Raw genomic sequence first — 23,713 nt, 5'->3', positions numbered from 1 at the left:
CACCAAGCCTACCTGCATCCAGGGCTACACAGAAACCACCTACAAGCTTGGAAAACTGTGAAAAGAACTGCCCACTCAGGTAAACAAGCGCGCAAGACAGTGTCACAAACACCAAAATGACACCTGCGCTACACCAAATCCCTGAGTTGCACACACTGAAGGGGATATCATCTGCCATCCACTACCTCCACCCTGGTTCACACTGACAGCGCGGCCAGAAGGGGGGTGGATTACACCTGCAGCGGCTCTCAGCAGAGCCCAGCACCCAGATGTCAACAGCGGCGCTGCACAAGCCATCCAGCGATGTGACAATCACACCAGAAGACAGAGGGAATCACAGAGACCTGCCACCAACGTGTGATGTTTATAACTGTCAATGCCTGGAGACCAAGGATCCCACGCACACAAACCCATGTGCTCATAGACCCAAGAGCGAGGCAAGACACGCCCAGAGCAGGTACCTAGTGGAAAACGACAAGCCTGTCCCACTGCGACACCTTAAGCCGGGCCACCTGACATCACAGCAAGAGTGAAGGCAATCGGATCAACCCTTCTGTCACAGCAAGTTGCAAGAACTCCCTCTGAAAATTACTAACCTGCATAGACTCAAAGTAGGCTAAGCTCAGTTTCAAACATCACCACTCAGAGCAAACCAGAAGCCAGCTGAGCATCAACACCTATTCCAGACAAGCATTTCCATCACAATATGAACATTACATGCTCATCCGTGGAAAAACAGTGAAAGGCCCAGTAAAAAACTGAGGGATTTTGTGGCACCCTAAGGTTTTCAACAACAACAAAAAAAAAACCCACCCACCCACCCCAAGCATCGCTTCTAAGCCACAAGCAAACACCTCACGCTGCTACGCCGCCTGCATCAAACCCATGCACACTGGCTCCACCTACAAAATAGCTCTGTTAAAGCAGCCTCCACTGCTCACAAGCAATGCTGACACCTAACCTTGCACTGTCCGACCACACTGAGGCACTAAGCCAAAAACAACTCAGTGATGTCTCACACATTCTGCATCTAGCTGACAACATCTTCACATTTGTTCCTGATAACCAAACATCGCTACAGCTCCCAGCTTTTCAGGAACAAAAGGGGGGTCAATATGGTGATCTGAGCAATGCCTCTCATTTCACTGATTTAAGGCCTAATTATGTATTAAGTATCAGTGTATTCACATCGATCCGCTCATGTGAAACATTTACGTCAAATAAATGTTGTTATTCTAGTGTAGCTGACTAATAATTCACCATTGTCTGTGAAGCGAACATGCTTTTTTTTGATTTGTGAAAGAGTTGCATGTGACGTCATGACTGAGCACACCTCATCTGACCACATATGAGTTCCTGTGCTTGTTCACAGCACGGACCAATCACTGCTCTCCTTGGGCGGTGTTGTGAGCTTGCATTGGTCTCTTAGCAACACATGACCCCGGAAATGTGAGCAGACACTTCTGGGTTAATCTGATAACGGCACCACCCAATTCACAGACCTTAGGGTAAACTAACAACCGCGTATAGCTAAAGCTAGCTCTGTAGCAGCCCTAAACGCATGCAAGTTAAAGCCCTCCACCTCAACTGATAGCTGTTAGCACTCAGCTAACACTTAGACACGTGTGAGTGTGGAGTGTAACATTTAACCCAAAGAATACAGACTTTGGAACATTTTAGACTAAGGGACTTTGATTTTAACTAGTGATGGGAGAGACAAAGCTGCTTGAGGTTTGAATCGAACAATTCATTTGTGCCACAAATGATTCACTGTTGCGAAACGCCCAGTGCTGGAAACCCCTGCTGGTCAAGACAGGGAAACTGTAGTGAAAATGTAACTCAATGAAACACCCTACCAAACCAATAAACAATGATTTATTGAAGGTGTAATTAATTAAAGGTGATCAACGATCCCTAATACTTTTAAAAAATAAGGGTCTTTTAATGAGTTATATTTCAGTAAACGAATGAAAGCTTTGCCAATCAGACCAATATGAGACTTTAAAGTATGCCTCCTGCCTTTAAATGTGTCACTAAATGTGTACAATATATAGAGTTGATCCAAGATTGAATACAAATCTTAGACATTGGTTCATGAGACCTAGCATCGAACGGCTGAAATTTCAATTCAATTTGAAAAGCCATGGTGTAAGAAGCCTCGTTTACTGAAATCACCATGCACTCCGAATCATGGATTCGAGAAATAAGGAATTGACTGAGGGCCCAAACCTCTACAAAGTATGCTCAAAGACCCCATCACTAGTTTAAACAATTTAGCTCCCCCTTTCTCTTGGATTCATTTCCTGCTTGGCTGTCACCCTCTATGTAGGATCAGTCAGGGTAGCCCCTCTTCACATACTTTGGTTTTGACCATGTTATCTTTATTTTGACTTCATTCTGCCTCTCTTTTATTTGGTTTAATTTACTAACCTTTATTTAGCTTGAATGTAACAAATTCAGCTAAGATGATTTAAATTAAATTAGAAATTTGATTAAATCAATTTATTCACTTCTCTCTTGTGTTCCCTAAAGCTATTAGGACACTTTCATTAAGCTTTCACCTTAGTTAAGTTTGTCCGACCATCATCATCTCTGTCCCGGTATAGGATTATAGCAGTTCCAGAAACTGCTGCCCCCTTAACGAACCAAGCAGGTTATTGGCAGACTAATTCCTGTCCCTCTCTATACCCCTCCTTACATAGATGTTTGATGTGTCTCTGCTAGCCGAGCTAACAGCCCCTAGGTTTAATGACACTCCTGCAGCATTCCTCTGAACGAGTGACAACTGCTAGGTCATATCTCAGACTTAAACTAAATAAGGAAAGCCCTTCTTTCTCCCACTGTCTCTTTATGATTTTATTTCGGTTTGTTTTATTCAATACCTTCCTAGTGACCCAACCTGAGAACCATCAGTGCATTGAGTAAAAATGTGACCACATGTACAGCATGGTCAGTAGCTGACCCTTGCTTTCATCCTGTTTTAAAGTTACTCAAACCACTCCCTTTGTGCTCACCTGCACAAAATCTCAGGGTCCAATCTCACTAGCTCCCCAACGACAGCTATCCACACCTTACCTGGCCTACAGAGCCAATCACCATAAAGATAGCTTACCACCTCTGTTTTGTGTTTGTACTTGCATTTGCCTTCTGCCTCTCTCTCTCGTGTCTCCACAAGTTAACCAGCGTGTCTCAGACATCCAGCCCTGCCAACCACCAGGACCAACTGGAGACTCGGCAGAGTGCTGTGAGGGACATCCTTTAGCCTAAAGCAGCCAACAGCCTGCAACGGCAGAGAAAGGAACAGCGGGACTGCAACATGGTCGCCTCACATCCAGCCTGGACAACCAGGAGCTGACCAGCATCATCATCTCCTTGGCCCACACCCTCAAGGGCCTCAGACAGGAGATAAATGAACTGAACCTGCAAGTCACAGAGTTCCGAAGGGAACCGACACCCGCTGGAAAAGAGAAGGAACCGACAGACGCAAGGAACCTGACAGAGCAATGGAAGGAAATCACCAGTCTTTACGAAGGCTTTAACAGCTGCCAGACACAGGGAGCAGCTTGAAAAGGCCACCAGACAAGACTTAAACAGAGAACTGTTCCACACAAAGTCACTGTTAAAACAGTGCACACAGAACTTAATAAGAGAGACACAAGAGCCAAGGCCGTAGAAGGCCTTCTGCATGCAGCCAGAGCTGTAGTCCAAACCTTAACTCAGCAATTCTGCAACCTTAAAGAGGAGCTCAACACGGTCCAGAAGGACTTGGAAAAGTCCTACGGACTGCAGATGGACTAGACAAATAACATACACCCTGCTGCACATCACACAGCCGGCAGTGCAGACCCCCTTATCCCGGTACACAGATACAAGAGGGGAAGGGGCAAAACCCTCTGCTCGACACAAGTCGACTTCCTGAGAACTTCTGCAGTGTCCGAAGGAAAAGGACTCATTCAGGTGAGTCCTGAAACAGCACATGAAGTGACACTATCTCAATCGAATGGCCAGAGACATCCCTGCATTCACACCAGAACGTGTAGGAGACAATGATGTCCATGCCTACCTGAGAGACATTTGACTTTCACCTGCGGTCTTGGACCAGTGGGAATCACTAAGATAGACTCCGTCTGCTCTGGGTCACCTCTAGCCCAGAGGTGCAACGCTTCCTGGCTCAACAGCCAGGACCCATTCAATCAGACCACCAGCAACTCAGACAAGCTCAAGCCAGTGTCGACACCACCAACATCAGACGCCTGATGACGTTTGAGCAAAACACCGGGATAACAGACACCTGCTGCCCTCCTGCCACTCTAACCGGGTCCGTCTGAAACTTTCTTTACACTACAAAATCTTTATGACAATTCCCTGCGAACCCTGGAACTACCTGTCCTCTCACAAGTAAGAGTCTAACCAGCGATTCCAGACTGCAGGGACCACAGATTCGAGATAACAACCACCTGACACAGACCAACTTGGGTCAGGATGACAAGTGACAGTGCCTCGACACCTGCCGCACGAGTTCGAGGACCCATACCTTGCCACCGTCTACATTTTCACACCTGATAACATCGACCACGGCACCACAGCCACTCCTTGAAGCTCCAACCTCCAGAGAGCCACCTCTCTCTTCCAGCCGTGAGTGCAGGGTGCATGTCTGACTGTTCCGCACCTTTGACGTCGCCCGCTGTTGTCTGTTGGACGGACAATAACGTTCGAAAGAGGGGATATGTAGGGTCTGGACCAATCAAACACAGGGTTCCTACAGGTTTCTTCAAGTTAAATTCAAGTCTTTTTAAGACCTTTTTAAGACCATTTATATAAAAAAATTAATACCTACTTCACTTCCTACCAGCAAAAAAAACCAAAATCCTTGAACTTGTGTTCATTTATTTTTCAAATGTGGAATGGGTAAAAGATAAGCCAAGCAGGTGTGAAAAATAAAAACATTTCACTAAACCACAAGAAAGTTTGCCGAACAGTTTTTTAACATTAGCTAGCTACTTCCATCCTGGGAATATGGGGAACTGAGAGACCCCTGAACAATAAACATCGAAAATCAGAACTCAACAATAAATTAAATTAAGAAACACAGTCAACTCCTTAGCTCTTCACTCAGGGCAGCAATCTCTTTATCAAGGACAGCCAGTTCCGTCAACTTCTCCTTATGGCCTCTCCGCAGGAGAGAATGCCTTCATTCCCATTGTACCTAGCTGAATCCTTTTTTTTTGCATATGGTGCAAAAAGCCTCAAAAACGTTGTTGTCCACTGGTTTTAACCAATGACGAAAAGAGTTTTTATCCAGCCACGCTTCATTAAATTTACATTTCCCCATAACCTCAGAATGAACTTGGTAGCTAACTAACGTAAAAACAAACGTTAAAAATATAACGGCGTCAGTCAACCTGTCCTGTGGAATGCTGAGATTTTCCTTGATTTTTCGCGCTTCTCCTTTGCTTGTTGCTTGAGGTCTGTGTTGTGTTGTGTTGTAGTCTATGGTTGTGATGCTGTAGCCCGTGATCTTCATTTACTGAAGGCATTAACGTTACGTGTTCACAGTATTTTGTACTGTGACCCGGGGCTGCATTGCGTTCTCAATTATTGGTTCCGCCACTCTTTATTTATACTACGTCATTTAATCAAAATAATCGTGGTTGACAAATGAAACTTTTGAGGAAAATTACAACACGGAGAAGTTACATACAGCACAATTTTTAAGACCCAGACATCAAAATTCAAGACTTTTTAAAGTCTTTTTAAGGTATTATTTCCAAATTAATAAATTCAATGCTTTTAAGGCTTTTTAAGACCCCGCGGGAACCCTGCAAACACACAATTGTTCATTAGAAGTAGGAAAAAATGGCCCACAAGGCCCCGGTTGCTATAGTGACCAGGACACCTCTGCCAGACCAGATAAACTTTACGACGTAAAAGAATGTGAATCGCAACTTCCCCAACCAACTCTCTCTTAAACAGACTGCAATAGTAACTGACTTCGTTCATTAATTCTTTAACAAACCTTCCTATGAATGAACACACCAATCCCCAAGTCAGTGTGTATTTCATTGTGGTTTGGGTATCTTGTCTTTTAGTGTAATGTTTTTATGCATGTGTTACTATAGATATGGATGGATGTGTTGTGCGGTGTAACCACATGGTCATGTTTGGTATCTCTGAATTCGTATTTTGATGGCCTAAAGGATGATGCATATTATATGTCAATACACATGCAACATATTACAGTTGCATGAATCCCTAGTAGATATGAATGAGTACCCACATGCTCTCAGGAAAAGGGTCATAAAAAAGCCCCCTTTCTATCCAAACCTCCCGCTTGGAATTTCAGCCTCTCTCATCTCTCTTCTCTTACTCTTCTCTCTTCTCTTGGACTGAAAACACGTCACCCGCGCCTCCCCCAGATCCATGGGGGGGGGGGGGGGGGGGGTGCTCACCCTGCAATCATGAGGCCTACAAACCCTTCTTCGAAGCCATGCGGTCTCCAAGGACACTCAAGGAACTGAAAAGGACTTTCTGAACTGAACACATACGGAACCAATGCACAACAACAAGAGCTTGCAAGTATCTGTCCTTTCTAACGTAGATAGCTGCGTTTAAGGCGTTTTATGAAAACGATTTCAGGTTGTTCAGAACCGTTTCATTCCTGTCCAATGCAACTCACTTTCTGTCTCTCTCTTACTCTCTCTCTCTTACTCTCTCTCTCACGTGTTCTCTGTCTATTTGTGTTTTATGTACGTTTGTCTATGTGCGATCGTTTGTAAATAGTTGAGTTTAATAAACAACCATATATTCACATATAATGATTCTCTGTGCTGAACGCTTACATTACAACAGTCATTTAAACTGTGTCGATCTCATATTGCTACCTTAAAGCCCTATTGTGTTCAAATTGTTTTAACTCCGTTCTGATTCGTAAAAAAAAAACGTTGCCGTGACGACGGCCAACGTCAGAGTAATGAGTATCGCTGAGTAATTTGCTTGACAAAGAAACAAGTCGATATCATCATTACTGTTACTGATCAGAAACTGGAAATTGCGTATATTTAATGACTATTATTATACACAATTTCCTGTGAGTTAAACTACTTTCCCTGACTGAAATGTATGTTTTAAATAACTCATTTCATCCTATTCATTGGTCGGAAGACCTGGTGGAGATAAGAAACACTTGTACACACATGTTGATCAATTTGAAATTCTTTGAGCTAATGACATTTTCTACAATGATTACGGGATATTATAGCCATAATAAATCATAGTACTTTGGATACTTAAGTACATATGAAGGCACATACTTTAGTACTTTTAGTCAAGTGAAATTGTAAAGGGAGCATTTTAACTTTTACTGGAGTAATATTTTACCTAGTGTATCTCTACTTTAACTCAAGTAGTTGGTTTGTATACTTTGTCCATCGCTGGTTTGGAACGACATGAGGTGAGTAATTAATGACAACATTTTAATTTTTGGGTGAACTATTCCTTATATAATCAGTGCAGAAATCCAGATATTAAATCCAAAAAGGTTCACAAACTTATTCTTTCCACTGAGCAAAGGGACATGGTACTTTATTGTACTGTGTAACATTATTTAAAAGAGAAACTGATATCAAATGCAGCTGAAACAACAACAATACACCTTGAAGTAGGGAAAACCACAGAGTGGCATAAAGATAAATAGATTTTTATCTAGTGGTATTTTGGAGCAATCACATGACTGTTATAAAACAGCAAACATTATGGCACCAAAAAAAAAAAACATTTAAATAAAAAGAAATATGTGACCAAGCTAAAAAAATTATGGATGGCTTTGAAAGCAAGACTGAATTCCCAATGTGTGGTGGTGCCCGAGATGGCAAACACATTCATATTGCATCTTAAGCATACCACATTGACTACCACATCCTAAAGGTTGGTACAGTGTCCTGCTTCAAACCTTTGTATACCGTAATTACAAATTCCTTGACTTTGATGAAAGCTTTGTGGCATTTCCCTGGCCAGCCAACATGTTGTCACCTTTCCCAAAAGCTTGAGATTTGAAACTTCTTTACAAAATAACAAGAAAGATTAAAACGGTTGACATAACTGTTTTGATTGTGGCTGACTCTGCATACAGTCTAAACCAGGGGTTCTCAAACTATCTGGAGATAGGGACCCCTCATAGGGCAGAAAAAATTCCAAGGACCCCCTCATAACCGCAACACAAATGTAATAGCTAAATCGCGTGCGTGCGTGCGTGCGTGCGTGCGTGCGTGCGTGCGTGCGTGCGTGTGTGCGTGTGTGTGTGTGTGTGTGTGTGCGAACGATGGGAAAGGGTTGAGCAAGTAAAAATGAACTGCAAGAACACAGTGGAACACAATGTAAATAGTGCAAAAGGCTTTTTATAGGTATAGTCCTAAAATGCAATGAAAATGCACTGATGCAAGAACAGGCAATAAACAGAGAATCAAACTTTTTTGGAATCACTTCATGTGTTAGGAAAATATGTTTAACTGGTGTGTGTGGGGGTGGGGGGGGGGGGGGTACAAGTAAAAATTAACCCTGCAGCAACACAGTGGAACACAGTGAAAATAGTGCAAAAGGATTTTTGATAAGGATATTATAGTGCTAAAATACAAAATACAATGACAATGCACAAATGCAGTAATAGGCAATAAACAGAGAGTATATGTTTACCCAGTTTAACAATTAACTGCAGTAACACAGTGGAACACAATACACAAAAAATAGTGCAACATCACCTTTTTGATTAATCAAATAGTGTGAACAAACAAACAAATAAATCACAGGCCAAGTGCTTCATGTACTCTTAAACAGAGTGAATCAAATTCAGTGGTGGGAGGGAAAAAAAGATGACACTAATGCATATCCTTAAACAGAAAGAGATGCATATGTAGGCCTACCCTTAAGAAGATGATGTGTAACTAATGAGATGGGTGTGGCTGTTTCTCACTACATAGTTTGTCCAGTCTTGGCGTAATGGATGATAAGCAGACTCTTAAGATCATTCTCCACATGGAGACGAGCTCTGTACTTTGTCTTCATTGCAGTCAAAGTTGAGAAAGATGACTCGCATAAGTAAGTGGTAGGGAATGGGAGCAAAATCTGCATGGCCTGTGCTGTTAGTTCAGGATACTCACGTGAGAGGGAGGGCCAAAAGTCTGCATGGCTCACCTGCTGGAATCGGGCCTTCAAAGACCGGTCACAAGATAAGTCCACCAACTCCTCCTCTGCTTTACTAGAGAGACTACATGTTGCTGATGGAGCAAACGGATCTCTCACCCAGTCCCAAGCATCCGTGTTTACATCCGTGAAGTAGGAAGTGAAGTGCTTGCTTTGTGCAGTGAGGTGAGAGGAGGTATGTTGTTTGCGTTGAGGTAATCAGTGAGTTGAGGGAACATGTCGGTCACTCCATCTCCAAGTCTTCTCCATAGCTCAGCTTTCTTCATGAATGCTGTGATTTTGTCGCTAACGTCAAGGATGGATGCATAGCGTCCTTGAATGGAGAGGTTGAGGCTATTGAGAATGTTGAATACATCCACCAGATAGGCCAACTTGGCAACATACTCAGGGTCGGAAAAAAACTCGGCGATGTCGGGTTTTTCCGTTCTCAGAAACTCTGACATCTCGCTGCGTAGCTCGAACACCTGCTGAAGCACCTTCCCACGGGAGAGCCACCTCACTTCAGAATGGTAAAGAAGTGTGTCATGGCCTGCATCCATCTCCCGACAAAGTTGCCCAAACAAACGCGACTGCAATGCCCTCGACTTAACAAAATTAACTGCAGTCACAGCTGTGCTCAACACAAAGTGCAGGTCTGGTTCCATACCTTTGGAGGCGAGCGCTTGTCGGTGCAGCATACAGTGGACAGATTTCACTCTGGGGTTTACTGCCTTTATCCGAGCGATAAGACCACTCTTTCTGCCCGTCATTGCTGCTGCCCCATCAGTACAAACGGCCACACATTTCCTCCAACTCAGCCCATGAAACTCAATGAACTCATTTAGGATCTTGAAAATCTCCTCGCCCGTTGTCCTGCCAGGGACCTCTTTGCAGAACAAGAAGTCTTCTAGAATTGTTCCATCCCACGGATAGCGGACAAGAGCGATTAGCTGTGCTGTGCTGGCCACATCAGTAGATTCATCCAGCTGAAGGGAAAATTCACAGCAACGAAGTCTCTCCACAAGTTGTGATAGGATGTCATCGGCCAGGTCACCAATCCTCCGCCTCACGGTGTCATCGGAGAGGGGTATGCTTTTTAATTTATTTGCTGCCTCTGTCCCAAGCATTATCTCGCACATATCGACTGCTGCTGGGAGGATCAGTTCTTGTGCGATTGTATGAGGCTTCTTGCACTGTACTATTCGCTGGGCTACTAAAAAAGAAGCCTTCTGAGCTTTCTCAGATGTTGTGGCCAAATTAGTCAGTTTTGTTCGCTGGTGGTGATACCCTTCGCTTTTTCGGACGGAAAATTCCTTTGGTTTATCCATATACTCCGGGTGCTTGGTTATGAGGTGGCGCTTTAGCTTAACCGGTTTCATCGATTAATTTGCTAAGACCTGAAGATACACAACGCACATCGGCTTCCCACCGCTTTTCTTAATAAATCCATACACAATATATTTTTCATCGTACTTCCTCACTTTGCTGTTTGTTTGTTTGGGATTATCAATACTTGACATTTTTAAATATTTATCCATTGTGGATTCTTCTCAGTATAGTATAGTAACGTTAGGTTAGCGTTTTCAGAGTGCTTTGACAGATTGACGTAATGTAACAACAAAGTTGAGGTGTGTCAGAACATTGCTATTTTGCCTTCTTTGCTGGTTTAGGTTTACTGATTTGATAGATGAAAAAACAGAGAAACTCACATGTACACACAATTGTTAGCTGAATTTTCTTTTCTGATATTACACATTAAATGTAAGCTGAGCATTTGCTTTAATGTTCTTGAGTATGCAATGTCTGAGCGTTGCCATTGTGCCATTGCCTTGTGTTACATGTTAAATGAAGCAACATGGTAAAAAATATGAAAATGACTTGATTTTACTTTCAATTCCTTTTACATTCTCTTACATTCAGGTATTAACATTAAAAATGTTCATATCTCCATGTAGGACGTTTCTGTACATAAATGTAATCACTGTGGCAGTAGTAATGCAATATTTAGAAAATGTACTCTTGATACTCAAGTACTTTTAAAAACAAGTACTTCAGTACTTTGACTTAAGTAGACATCTGACTTTAGTACTTTTACTTGTACTTGAGTAAAATTTAGCAAGGGGTATCTGTACTTTTAAGTAGTGAAGCTGTGTACTCTGTCCGCCTCTGTTAGCTCGAGACGTGAAGTTAAAGTCTGAGGGAAATGTTTTGGCAGATTGATACGGTGACGCATTGCTGCCACACACTTATTTTTTTCCCCACTCAGCTATGTGGTTATAACCAGATCTTTTATCGTAAAAACGACATATTTTCTCGTTAAAACAACATCTTTTCTAGTAAAAACTAGATCTTTTCTCTTTAAAACGACATCTTTTCTCATAAAAGGACAATTTTCTTGTTAAAACGACTTCTTTTTTTCGTTATAATGACATATTGTGTCATAAAAATTATCTGATGTTCCTGTTATAAACATTATGTGAGCGAGCTTCGCCACAGTTCTGACCTAAAGGAGGATGCACACATATAGAAATACACTGTTTTAATAATTTTAATGTAATTGTTTCAATGGTAGCGGCAAGTTTATTAGGATTAATCTCCAATCTGCCCTCAGACCCAGAGGATTTAAGATGATCAGATCAAAACTGTTATTTCTTACTCTGAGCATGGAATATTGGATGAAAGTTTGATTTTACAGAAAATTAGGCCTAAATAGTATCAGAAATAAATTAAAGAAAAATGACGCACGTTTGATCGTGTTATGATGATGATGATGATAATTTCGTTCTGTTATTATAAATTATAATAATTTTTTTTTTTCATGAAAAGAGTGCTTATGTTATGCTTTAATATTTGTGCAACTTTTCAACTCAGCCTGTCTACTGTCTATCCCATCACGCAGAATAAATGTTCGTCTGATGTACCGCTCTGCAAATTAGTCACAGTAACATTTCTTTGCAAGTCTCATATATAAATCACAACACTGCACTTCTCGGGTCGGCAGTACCAGCGCGATTCCTTCCATTGTGATTACAGAAACTGGATGGCGAATAACTTCTTACTGTTAAATTCTGAAAAAACAGAGGTACTAATTATTGGACCTAAAACCTCCACAAGTAATGACCTAAAACACAGTCTAATACTAGATGGCTGCTCTGTAAATTCGTCGTCATCAGTTAGGAACCTAGGCGTCCTATTCGATAGCAATCTCTCCTTTGAAAGCCACATTTCTAGCATCTGCAAAACCGCATTTTTCCATCTTAAAAATATATCGAAATTACGACCTATGCTATCAATGTCAAATGCTGAAACATTAATTCATGCGTTCATGACCTCAAGGGTAGATTATTGTAATGCTTTATTGGGTGGTTGTTCTGCACGCTTAATAAACAAACTCCAGCTGGTCCAAAATGCAGCAGCTAGAGTTCTTACTAGAACCAGAAAGTATGACCATATTAGCCCGGTTCTGTCAGCACTGCATTGGCTCCCTATAAAACATCGTATAGATTTTAAAATCTTGCTAATTACTTATAAAGCCCTCAATGGTTTAGCTCCTCAGTACTTGAACGAGCTCCTATCGTATTATAGTACCTCACGTCCGCTGCGTTCTCAAAATTCTGGCAATTTGATAATACCTAGAATATCAAAATCAACTGCCGGCGGCAGATCATTTTCTTATCTAGCACCTAAACTCTGGAACAATCTACCTAACACTGTTCGGGAGGCAGACACACTCTGTCAGTTTAAATCTAGATTAAAGACACATCTCTTTAACCTGGCTTACACATAAAATCATTAACACATTTCTATAATTCAAATCCGTTAAAGGATTGTTAGGCTGCATTAATTAGGTCAACCGGAACCGAAAACACCTTCCATAACACCTGATGCACTCGTTGCATCGTAAAAAGAATGGCATCTACGCTAATATTAGTCTGTTTCATTCTTATTCCGAGGTCACCGTAGCCACCAGACCCAGCCTGTATCCGGATCAGATGGTCACTCCAGTCCCCCGGATCCAGTCCGCACCAGCTTAGATCATGGTTCACCACCTAGAGATGACTTCAATAGCCGTGGATGTCAACCAGATGAGCTCCAAGGCGGATCATCAATAAAGACCTCGCCAACCTTGACGGCCATCGGCGCTACACCACAGGATCCTGATGAGTTCTCTACAATCAGACATTGGTACAAACTGTTGTTTGGTCTGGCCAGAGGAGAACTGGTCCCCCGACTGAGCCTGGTTTCTCCCAAGGCTTTTTTCTCCATCTCTGTCACCTGTGGAGTTTTGGTTCCTTGCCGCTGTCGCCTCTGGCTTGCTTAGTTGGGGACGCTTTCCAGCGATATCGTATACTATTTGAACTGAACTGACGATGATATCACTGAATTCATTGATGAACTGCCTTTAACTGAAAATTGATTGTTACAATAATGCGTTACTTACACACTATTGTGCTGTTTAAATACTGTGCAGTTGCTTTGACACAATCTGTATTGTAAAAGGCGCTATATAAATAAAGGTGACTTGACTTGACTTGACTTACAGAGCAAAGAAATATAAATGTCTGCATTATTTTATGTACTTTCACAATAACAACAAAACGCTACAAATTTCCTTTGTAAAAATACAGGGTGCGCTCTTGCAATTTATGTCTCTATGCAGTTTGAAAGGTCTACTTCAATAAAGGATCAAAAACAAAATTGTGTTCATTTAATAAGTATAAATCCAACAAGAGTTTTCCCGTGTGAGTTCATTATCTGTAACCTATTGTGCTTACACTCAGAGCCAGCGCAGCATATTTCCACAGTAGGCTATAATCCAGATGAAAAAACGGATTCATGGATTGATTCAGCTAAATATAAAATTTAATAATAAATAATAAAAAATGTATAATTTGTATATAATCATACTAAGTATCAATGCCGCCCAGGCATGTTAAATTAATATTCAAGCAATAAGCTCATGTGTTTTACCCACGAACAAAAATACGAAAAATCAAGCTTTTCGTTTTTCCGTTTCTCAAACAAAATGAAATAATAATAATAGGGGTCCGTGTACTTTTTCGTTCATTCATTATTATATTTTGGAATGAACGATTAAATTTAAAGCTTTTTTAAAGTTTAAAATTTAAATTTTGCAGCTTGGTTTTTTTGTTTAAAAGAAAAAAAGCAGAAATGGTTGTATTTTGTTTTCCAAATGTATTGTTGTCATCAAATAATAGTATTAGAAAATTGGACGCATTTCCGATCGTTTTTAATTTGTAATATTTATTTGTACATTTATTGTATTTCATTTGACTGATCGTATCTTTACCCGGAAGTAAATTACACCGTCGTGCGGGTATCAATTATTATTGTCTAGTATCACTTAAAATACTACTAAGATCCATATTACTATCACACGAGCCAATGGCAATTAAATGCACGGATGCATAGTCAGATAATGAATGAAATACAACTGTTCACGAACAGAAGATTGTATTTGACTCATGCTGCATACGCAATGACAATTATGCCTACTGTAAATATAGATTTACAACTACGATTAGAGTTGTTTGTATAAAGTGCACCGTGAACATTCACACGTTTGCCTAGCTGTGATAGGCTACAATTTATCTCCATTAGTACTATTTTCTCAATTCTACGCATATATTTTCACTTACCTTACATCAATTGCTCAATTAATATTATTATCACATGTTTTACATTTGTAACTGTAGGTGTCACACACACGGATGGAGACAGAGACGGAGGTAAGTGTATATAAGATTGAGGTAAGTTTATTAAAACAGCAGGTGAGTATCAAACATTCGTAATGATGGTTGTAAAGATGAATAGTCTTATCTGAACAGTCCTTTTGTAATGGTAATGGTAATGGTAATGGAATCGACCGGCACTGAGGAGAGAAACAGAGTCCAAACAGGATCCAGAGGAGCAGCATAGCATGGAGTGCGATCTGTAGACCAGATGGTGAGTGACTGAATGCAGTGGGTATTTATAGGGTGTGGTAAGTGAAGTCAGGTGATTGTAATCAGTAGTCAGGTGATCCGGAACGAGTGGGAGGTTCTTCAGAGGGTGTGTTCCTAGTGTGTGGTTGTGGTGACATCCTGACAGTAGGTACCACAAACAAATTAATATAGCTAATTTTGTGTATTTTTACATGTAGTAAAATACTGTGTGTGCTGCTTATAATCACCAGAGAGATAATGATTCATGAAAAAGATGGTCTTTATTCATCTCACTTGCACAAAATAAATGCAGTAATAGAAAGTACAGAAATGCACAAAATACACTGAAATACACTGAGAATTATATGCATTTAAAAATTTGGCCGGATCTTCTGATAAATAAGTAATGAACAAATCCAGATCTTTACTGATGCTTAGATTATGCTCTTTTATGTACAAACTCATGTTGCCAGTTAACCTAATTGGCTGTGACATTGTTCTCCATATGTTGTCTTTAGCATTAGTCCAGTCTTACAGCCTTGAAGTAAATGGGTATCTACTAATCTACTTTGAATATATTCTAGATCTGTGTTCATGGCCAAATTTGTACATGGAAAACTTCAGCCCAGCGGAATGATCGTCATCAGGTTCATGGAGGGTGATGCCACTGTGCAGGGCGTTCTGACAAAAGTCCAAGATGCCCTAGGAGCCTATGACCCCTTGGTGCTGACAGACGGACAGGGAAATTAGATTCGGAGGAAACCAGAGGTTTAAAAAAAATTTCTTTATCTTTGTAGTGTGGATCAGGGGTTCTTAAACCTTTGCAAGCTAGGCGCCCCTTTCGAAGGTTTGAATATTGTGTTGCTTACATTGGTCCCTCCAAAAAGTACTGGGTCATTTCAATCATAGATATTTGGATGTTTTTCTTGCCTGACTGCCTATGCATTCATAGATCTATTTATCTGAAATATTATTGTTTCCACTCTATAGGCTCTATCTATTGGAAGCAGAATGCTAGAAAAATCCTTGCAGTGCCAGAGCAGCAGTTTGCCGATATGAAGAGTTGGAAAAGAAGGAGATCAACGTAAGCACCCTTAAACAAATGAACTGTCAAAATAATTGGTCTATAAAACAAATAACTCAAAGCTATTACTGCTGTTCTTGTTTTTAGCAGAAAAGGTGACGAATCAATGGACCATCAGGAGATTTCTGATAAAATAGAAGAGGTTGTGATGGCTGCCCAGTCGCTCCAAGATGTGACTTAAGTTATAAAAAACCTGTCTGAGCTGGCCATCGAGTCAAGAAACATTTATGTCTTGATGGAGACACAAGCTGAGCATGTTCGTGCTGCATTCACCTGTTCTGTGTGCAAGTGTATGTTGATTGTTACACTTTCAAACAAGCTACTTCTCCTAAAAGTTGGCGTGTTCCTTAAAGCAAACAGATTCGTTTTTTTTGTTTTGTTTTTATTCAATACAAAATGCCACTTTTAATAACCACTGCAGTATCAACATTATTCAAACCCTTTATGACATTATGTCTTTTGTACTAAGAAGAGCACTCTTTTTCTGCTATGGCCTACTGGAAATGTTAGCCACAAACCAGGGCTTAGTCTTGTTCCTGAGAAATAGTAATCCATTTCTCATGGAAAAAGATGCTATGCGTTTAACATATTGCACTTCTTCATTAGTTTTTCATCCTCCAGACCAAGCCAGTTAGCTCCAAAAATCAAGTTTTGTTTCATAATTCCATAGAAGAAAATCCTCAAAGTTCTTTTATTCATATACCTTCATTTTTGTTCAGGATTCTTTTCTGATTGGGCCTATGTAATAGTAGTGTGTCAGGAGGAGGAAGAAAGAAGCATACATAAAGTCCACTGTCTAAAGTCAAGCTTGGAAATGGTTAGGTGATGCTTTGCTTTCTCTGGCACAGAAACTTGCAGCATATGAAGGGGAAGATTGATTAATTCATAAATTTGGAAATACTACACAGTAAAGTCCCCAGTGTTACTTTACTTACTTTACTTTACTTTATTTATAAAGCACTTTACAACTGCACATGCAGACCAAAGTGCTGTACAATTAGCATCTTAAAACAAACACATAACAACAACACAAAAACAACATGCAACTTAAAATACAAATACTAGCCCAACCTCTCAAAAAGCTAATGACAAGAAATAATTTTTAACACTAACTTTAAATACATTCAAAGAAGTGATCTCTCTTAGTTCAAGAGGCAGACTATTCCAGAGCTTTGGACCCGCTACAGAAAAAGCCTGATCACCTTTAGACTTTAAATGAGATTGAGGAACAGAAAGCAAAAACTTATTATTTGACCTTAAAGACCTAGGTGCTTGGTGAAGAGCAATAAGCTCAGATACATAAGCAGGAGCTATTCCATGCACTGATTTAAAAACATACAGCAGAGTTTTATGTTTTATCCTAAAATCCACTGGAAGCCACCTGAGAGAAGATAAGATAGGAGAAATATGATGACTTTTCTTAGCACCCACTAACAACCGTGCCGCCGCATTCTGAACTAATTGCAAACGTGATATAGTAGTCTGACTGGACCCTACAAACAAAACATTGCAATAGTCAAGACGGGACATAACAAAGGCGTTAATAACTTTTTCTAAATCTTTCATCGACAGAATAGGCTTTAAACGTGCAATAGTCCTAATCTGGAAAAAGCAACTCTTAACCACGGCATTAATCTGCTTATCAAATTTCAGATCTCGATCAAACACAACACCTAGGTTTTTTACTTGGTCATGGCAATAGTCTGACCATGTGCCCAAATAATTAACAACATCAAAGCTTCCTCTGGCAGGTCCAAAAAGCATAATCTCAGTTTTACTCTGGTTTAATTGAACCAGATTATGAGTCATCCAATTTTTAACCTCTTCCAGACATGCTAACAGTGAGTTAGCACCACAATTCTCTCCTGCTTTCAAAGGGAGATAAATTTGTGTATCATCGGCATACAAATGGTAAGACATGCCATATTTTTTAAAAATCGAACCCAAGGGCAACATGTACAAGGAAAATAAAATTGGGCCAATAACAGAACCTTGAGGAACCCCACATGTAACGGGTACCGTTGATGAGACAAAGTTGCCATACTTCACTGAGAATGCTCTATCTGAAAGATAGGACTTGAACCACTTTAAAACTGTCCCACCTATTCCTACCAATTCGGAGAGCCGCTTTATAAGAATAGCATGGTCTATAGTATCAAAAGCCGCAGTTAAATCCAGTAAAATTAGAGCTGCAACATTACCTGCATCTCGGATTAAACGCAGATCATTAACAACTCTCAAGAGTGCAGATTCCGTACTATAGCCTGCCCTAAAACCAGACTGAAATTTATCTAAGATCTCATGTTTACTTAAAAAAGACATCAGCTGTGCATGAACCACCTTCTCTAAAACCTTAGATAGACAAGGAAGTTTTGAGATGGGCCGGTAATTCTTCAATTCACACGGGTCCAAATTATGTTTTTTAAGAAGTGGCTGAATGACCGCTTGCTTAAGGGCCGTTGGAACAATCCCATTATGAAGACTACTGTTAAGAATAGAAGCAATACTTGGCCCAACACAATCCACTACTTCCTTGAGCAGGCGTAAAGGAACCACATTACAATCATCAGATGTAGGCTTCATATGAATAATGATATCTTTAATTTGCGCCACTGACACCTGCTCAAAGATGCAAAAACTCTTAACCCTGTCTGTCAACAGCACAGTCTCACCCGGCAGTAAGTGAAAACTGGATCTGATCTTCTCTACTTTTTCCATAAAAAATGATAGAAACATTTCACAGGTTTCCGATGATGGAGTTAAGGCAGAACTGCCAATTGGTTTTAGAAGTCTATTAATCGTCGTAAAGAGGGCTGAAGGGGCATTACACTTCTGTGCAATGACACTAGAGAAGTAATTTTGCCTTGCAGTTCTCACTGCAGCCTGATAGTCAGAAAAACACTGCCTCATAATTTGAAGAGAAACCTGCAGCTTATCCTTTCTCCATTTTCGTTCAGCCTTTCTGCATTCCTGCCTCAATAAACGCGTAGAATTATTAAGCCATGGTATTGACTTACGCTTAGGTTTCCTGACTTTATATGGAGCCACTACATCCAAAATATCTGAGCAACCGGAATTAAACAATATTAACAACTCATTTGGGTCCACAGAAAGAGGAGAAGAAATGATCACATTTCCAGATGAAGAGGAGTTATATACCTCAGTAAATTCCACAGCTGTTGATGACGTAATAAGACAAGTACAAAACACATCTGTCTGAGGCAAATATGGTTTGCACGGCATACAGGCATTAAAAGTCACAGGTATATGATCAGACAAAACATCATTACCAACTTCAATATTACAAATTGGAAGGCCCAGAGACAAGACCAAATCCAAAATATGGCCCTGTTCATGAGTAGGACTTGAAACAGACTGCTTAAAATTAAAAGATTCCACCATTTGTAAAAACTCAGAAACCATAGGCTTATTCGGACAACACACATGAATATTAAAATCCCCAAGAATTAAAATATTATCACAGCTTGACACAATATGGGATAAAAACTCTGAAAACTGCTGAATAAAATCCTTATTATATCTTGGTGGTCTATATACCAGAACACACATAACAGCTTCCCAAGCATCACACATCATAACTTGTGCCTCAAAGCTCTGATAATTCACTGTTGACAAAAGCGACATTTAAATCTCCTCTTAAAAACACAAGCAAGTCCCCCACCCCGACCAGAAGCTCTAGGGGTACTAAAAAATGAACAGTCATTTGGAGAAAGTTCAATCAAAGGATACATTTCGCCAACGTTAAGCCAGGTTTCACAAATAAACAGAAAATCCAAATCATGTTGTGTAAAAAAGTCATTTAAAACAAATGTTTTATTTGCAAGTGATCTTGCATTAACCAAAGCCATTTTTACTGTACCAGTCTTCAATGGGAGCAACGAAGTTCCATCCGAAACCACAGTCGGCTCAATATAACGCAAATTGTTACCATTTACTCCTCTCGAACGACGCTGAGTCACAAACCGTGAAGATGGTATCCAGAAAACCGGGCCGACTGGATGCAAACAAGGAAGTGTCTCGATTGCATTACCTCCTGAAGTTAACAAATGCCTTTCAAGCTTCCACGCCGCTCTGGCTTTTACAGCGATTCCCGCCCGTCTACCACGTCTTCGCCGGTGTTTACTCCGGGACCGCCGGCACACAGAAGCTAGGCCAATCCAAGGCTCCGCCGGTACAGACGGCATAAATCGCGGGTAAAAACAACATTTTCCACTCCGAGAGAGATCTGTCATCACTGCATGAATGTGAAGCAAAGTTTTGCAGTCATAAGTCCATAGAGAGTAGTTGGGACTAATAAAACATACGAGTAAAAACAAAAACAATAAAATGGACAACACAGAGCGACGGCCAGCCAACACTATACACGGCGCCATCTTGAATCAACACTGCTCAGAGTACATATGGTCCCACTCCAGATAGTGTTAAAGTAACACTGAAGCAGAGTTAAAGTTAATGAGGTAATTAGGTGATTAACAAAGTGATGATTGATCATTATTGAAGACACCTGATGTTAATAAGCAGAATCACCAAAGGAGAAAACCAACATTTTTAAGCAACCATTATAGTGGTCAGTGTTTCCATTAGTTGGGCTCTTGACCCTTAACTCTTTAAGATAAGGGATTGTTTGGCTGCAGTTACTAAGTTATAACAGCCAGACAAGCCAAGAGCAAAAGTCATCAGGTGGCATTGACTGTGTTTAACATAATCATCGTATATTGATTTCAGTATTTGACATAGGATTTCCTTACAGACTACAAGAAATTGTGAACAAAAGAGCAATCAGTTTTGGCATAATCAGACAGATGATGAAAAAAAGAGTTTAATTTAATGTAGACACACAGACATGAAGAATCAGCGTGAGCATCACAACAACGGTGACCATCAAAAAGCGTGTTGTAGCCAATCAGAACTCATCCATGACTCCCATCATGCATTGCGGCATGAACAAATGATGAGAGTTCAGAGTTGATCTGTTTATCCGAATATGCCGTTTGTCACCATTGTTGAGATTCATGGGCTGGTTCTTGATGTCAATGTGTGCCGTTATGAAAGACTTTTTTTTTTTTTTTTTTTTTTATTATAACTGATTGTAAAAAAAGTATTTTCTAAAAAAAAAAAAAAGGAAGTGTTGGATCTTCTGTGGATTGTAAAGACTATTACAGTAAGCAAAAAAAAAAAAAAAACTAAGATTAGACACAATGTGATTCACATCAAATAATGAATATGTTATAACATAATCATCACCTGGGGCCTCATGTACAAAGACTTGCGTTGAATTCATACTAAAACATAGCGCACGGACAAAGCTGTAAATGTGCGTACGCAGTAAAAAAATCAGATGTATGAAACACTGCGTATGCGGAATTCCACGCATATCTCTTTGTACATCCGAATTAACGTGAAATTGAGCGCACATGCACGAGCGCAAAACCCCTCCCTGCCTCCTCCCCCGTATTAATATGGTAATGACTCCACTTTGGCAAAACCAAACGAAAAAGCAAGCAAGAGAAACTTAACAGAATGTGATTTGAAGGTGCTCCTCACCGGTAGACCGGAGAAAAACTGTTATTTGCAAGTTTGTAAAAAAAAAAAAAAAAAAAAAAATGGGAGAGTTTAGCTGACGCGGTTAACGCAGTGGGGTTTGAACATCGCACTGTGAACGAATTAAAAAAGAAATGGTCCGATGTAAAGATGCAGGTGGAGAACAGCGGCGACTTAGCCTACGTTTCAGCGCATCAGTCAGAGTCATAGAGCGCAAGCAGATGAACATCGTTGTCTTGTAACGGTAAAATATCTTGTTTGAATAAGTGCAACGTTGTCTTTATGAAATAAACAATAGTAGGCCTATGTCTATAAAGGTTCATATAATGCCTCACCACACGGTGTGATGTTGACATAATGTGATTTAGTTTGACACAAAGCAACCGAGTGATCCTTGTCAGCTAGGTAAAATATTTTATAAGAAATTTCTATTTTGATTTTATGGTTATCTGCTGAATTTGCTGATGCTTGTAAATTACATGATGTAATTTATTAACATTTCATCATATTATATAGCCTATATAGCCATTGAGAGGGACATCCCAGTGGATCGCAGTGTTGTTTGAATTAGTTTACATAAGATATATATATATAAGGGGGGGGGGGTGCCCTTTTTTCAGTTTCAGCACATGCCCCTCAAAAGGTCTGTGCACGGCTCTGGTGCCACCGGCATTTCAGCTGCCTAATCGCCCGCTCTACAAGTGCAAAAATGGGCATCATTGTATCTGCGCTCTTGGTCAGTTTGTGGGTTGTTGAGGGGGGTTAACAGCCACGTCTTTAATGGATAACCGCGGTCTCCTGATATGCAGTTAAATAATTACACTCAATAAAATAAAATAAAGTAAAACTTAGCTGTTTCCGATTCACGTATCCAAATTGTTCTTCAGATGGCGCCTTTATAGCAATGTCCGTGCAGTCGATCGCTTGCGCTTACATTAGGAAAACCGGTGATCGCTGCAAATTGCGCTTTGTTTGGCTGGTCAACTGCATGGTATGGAAATCTTATATACCTGCTAGACATGCGGATGATCCCGTCCCATACAGCTGGCATTGCACGGCTCAAAGACGACTGGCTTAACCCCGAGCGATCTGCCAGTTCCCTTTGGAAAGAACAATTTGCCAGGAAACCAAGCGTTATCAGCACCTGTAAGGGAACGGGTAATGCATGGCTCCTCGCTGTCTCCAAATTTGGACCCAACTCAGCAAAGAGCTCCAAGAGGATAGCTTGGAAATCTGAAACAGCTTATAAGCCAGTCATCATCGTGGGCCAGAAAATCACTGTGATCCCTAAAAACGCGTTCCCTTCGGATTTGGCCATTGACAATGTCCTCCAATAAGGCCAACACTGCCATTGCCATAGACTAAGGGATGTATACATTTGCAAATGCTTTTATATGTTCTAAATCACATAACTGGTAGAAAAATATTGTCTCGATTAACCCATTTTATCAATTATAAATTAATAGCAATGTTTTCCACATGTGTTGGTGCGATACTTTGTAGTGTGCAATTTAAAATAATTGCCTCTAGGAGTCGACAAGGGAAATAAAACAAACACACGCACAAAAAATACATGTACGCCAGACATGGAGTTGGCGTGGATCAACGCACATTCTCACGTTAATTTCATCGTTAATAAATCCAAACGTGAGCGTGAAATCTGGCGTACGCAAAGTTTTTGTGTGTACGCAGCGTTGATACATGAGGCCCCTGATGACATGAGCTTCTGGCTGGCTGTTTTAACTCAAACACAGCAGCCAAACAAAATGTTGTATTAAAGATTTAAGGGTCAAGAGCCTAACTAATGCAAACACTGACCACTATAATGGTTGCTTAAAAATGTTGGTTTTTTGGTTGCTTATTAACATCAGGTGTCTTCAATAATGATCAATCATCACTTTGTTAATCACCTAATTACCTCGTTAGCTTAAACACTGCTTCAGTGTAA

General features: G+C 40.4%; 1 protein-coding gene across 1 annotated transcript in view; it reads left to right on the top strand.

Moving 5' to 3' along the window:
* Positions 1-23,713, top strand: part of LOC141326062 (uncharacterized) — a 629,392-nt gene that overhangs the window by 421,397 nt on the left and 184,282 nt on the right. The window contains 1 exon segment of the mRNA XM_073834763.1: positions 13,272-13,306. Coding sequence (XP_073690864.1) covers positions 13,272-13,306 — 35 coding nt within the window.

This window comes from Garra rufa, chromosome 2 (assembly GCF_049309525.1).
Source record: "Garra rufa chromosome 2, GarRuf1.0, whole genome shotgun sequence".
In the NCBI taxonomy this organism is placed as follows: Eukaryota; Metazoa; Chordata; class Actinopteri; order Cypriniformes; family Cyprinidae; genus Garra; species Garra rufa.
Note: the sequence above shows the minus strand (reverse complement) of the source record. Positions and strands in the feature narration are given on the sequence as shown.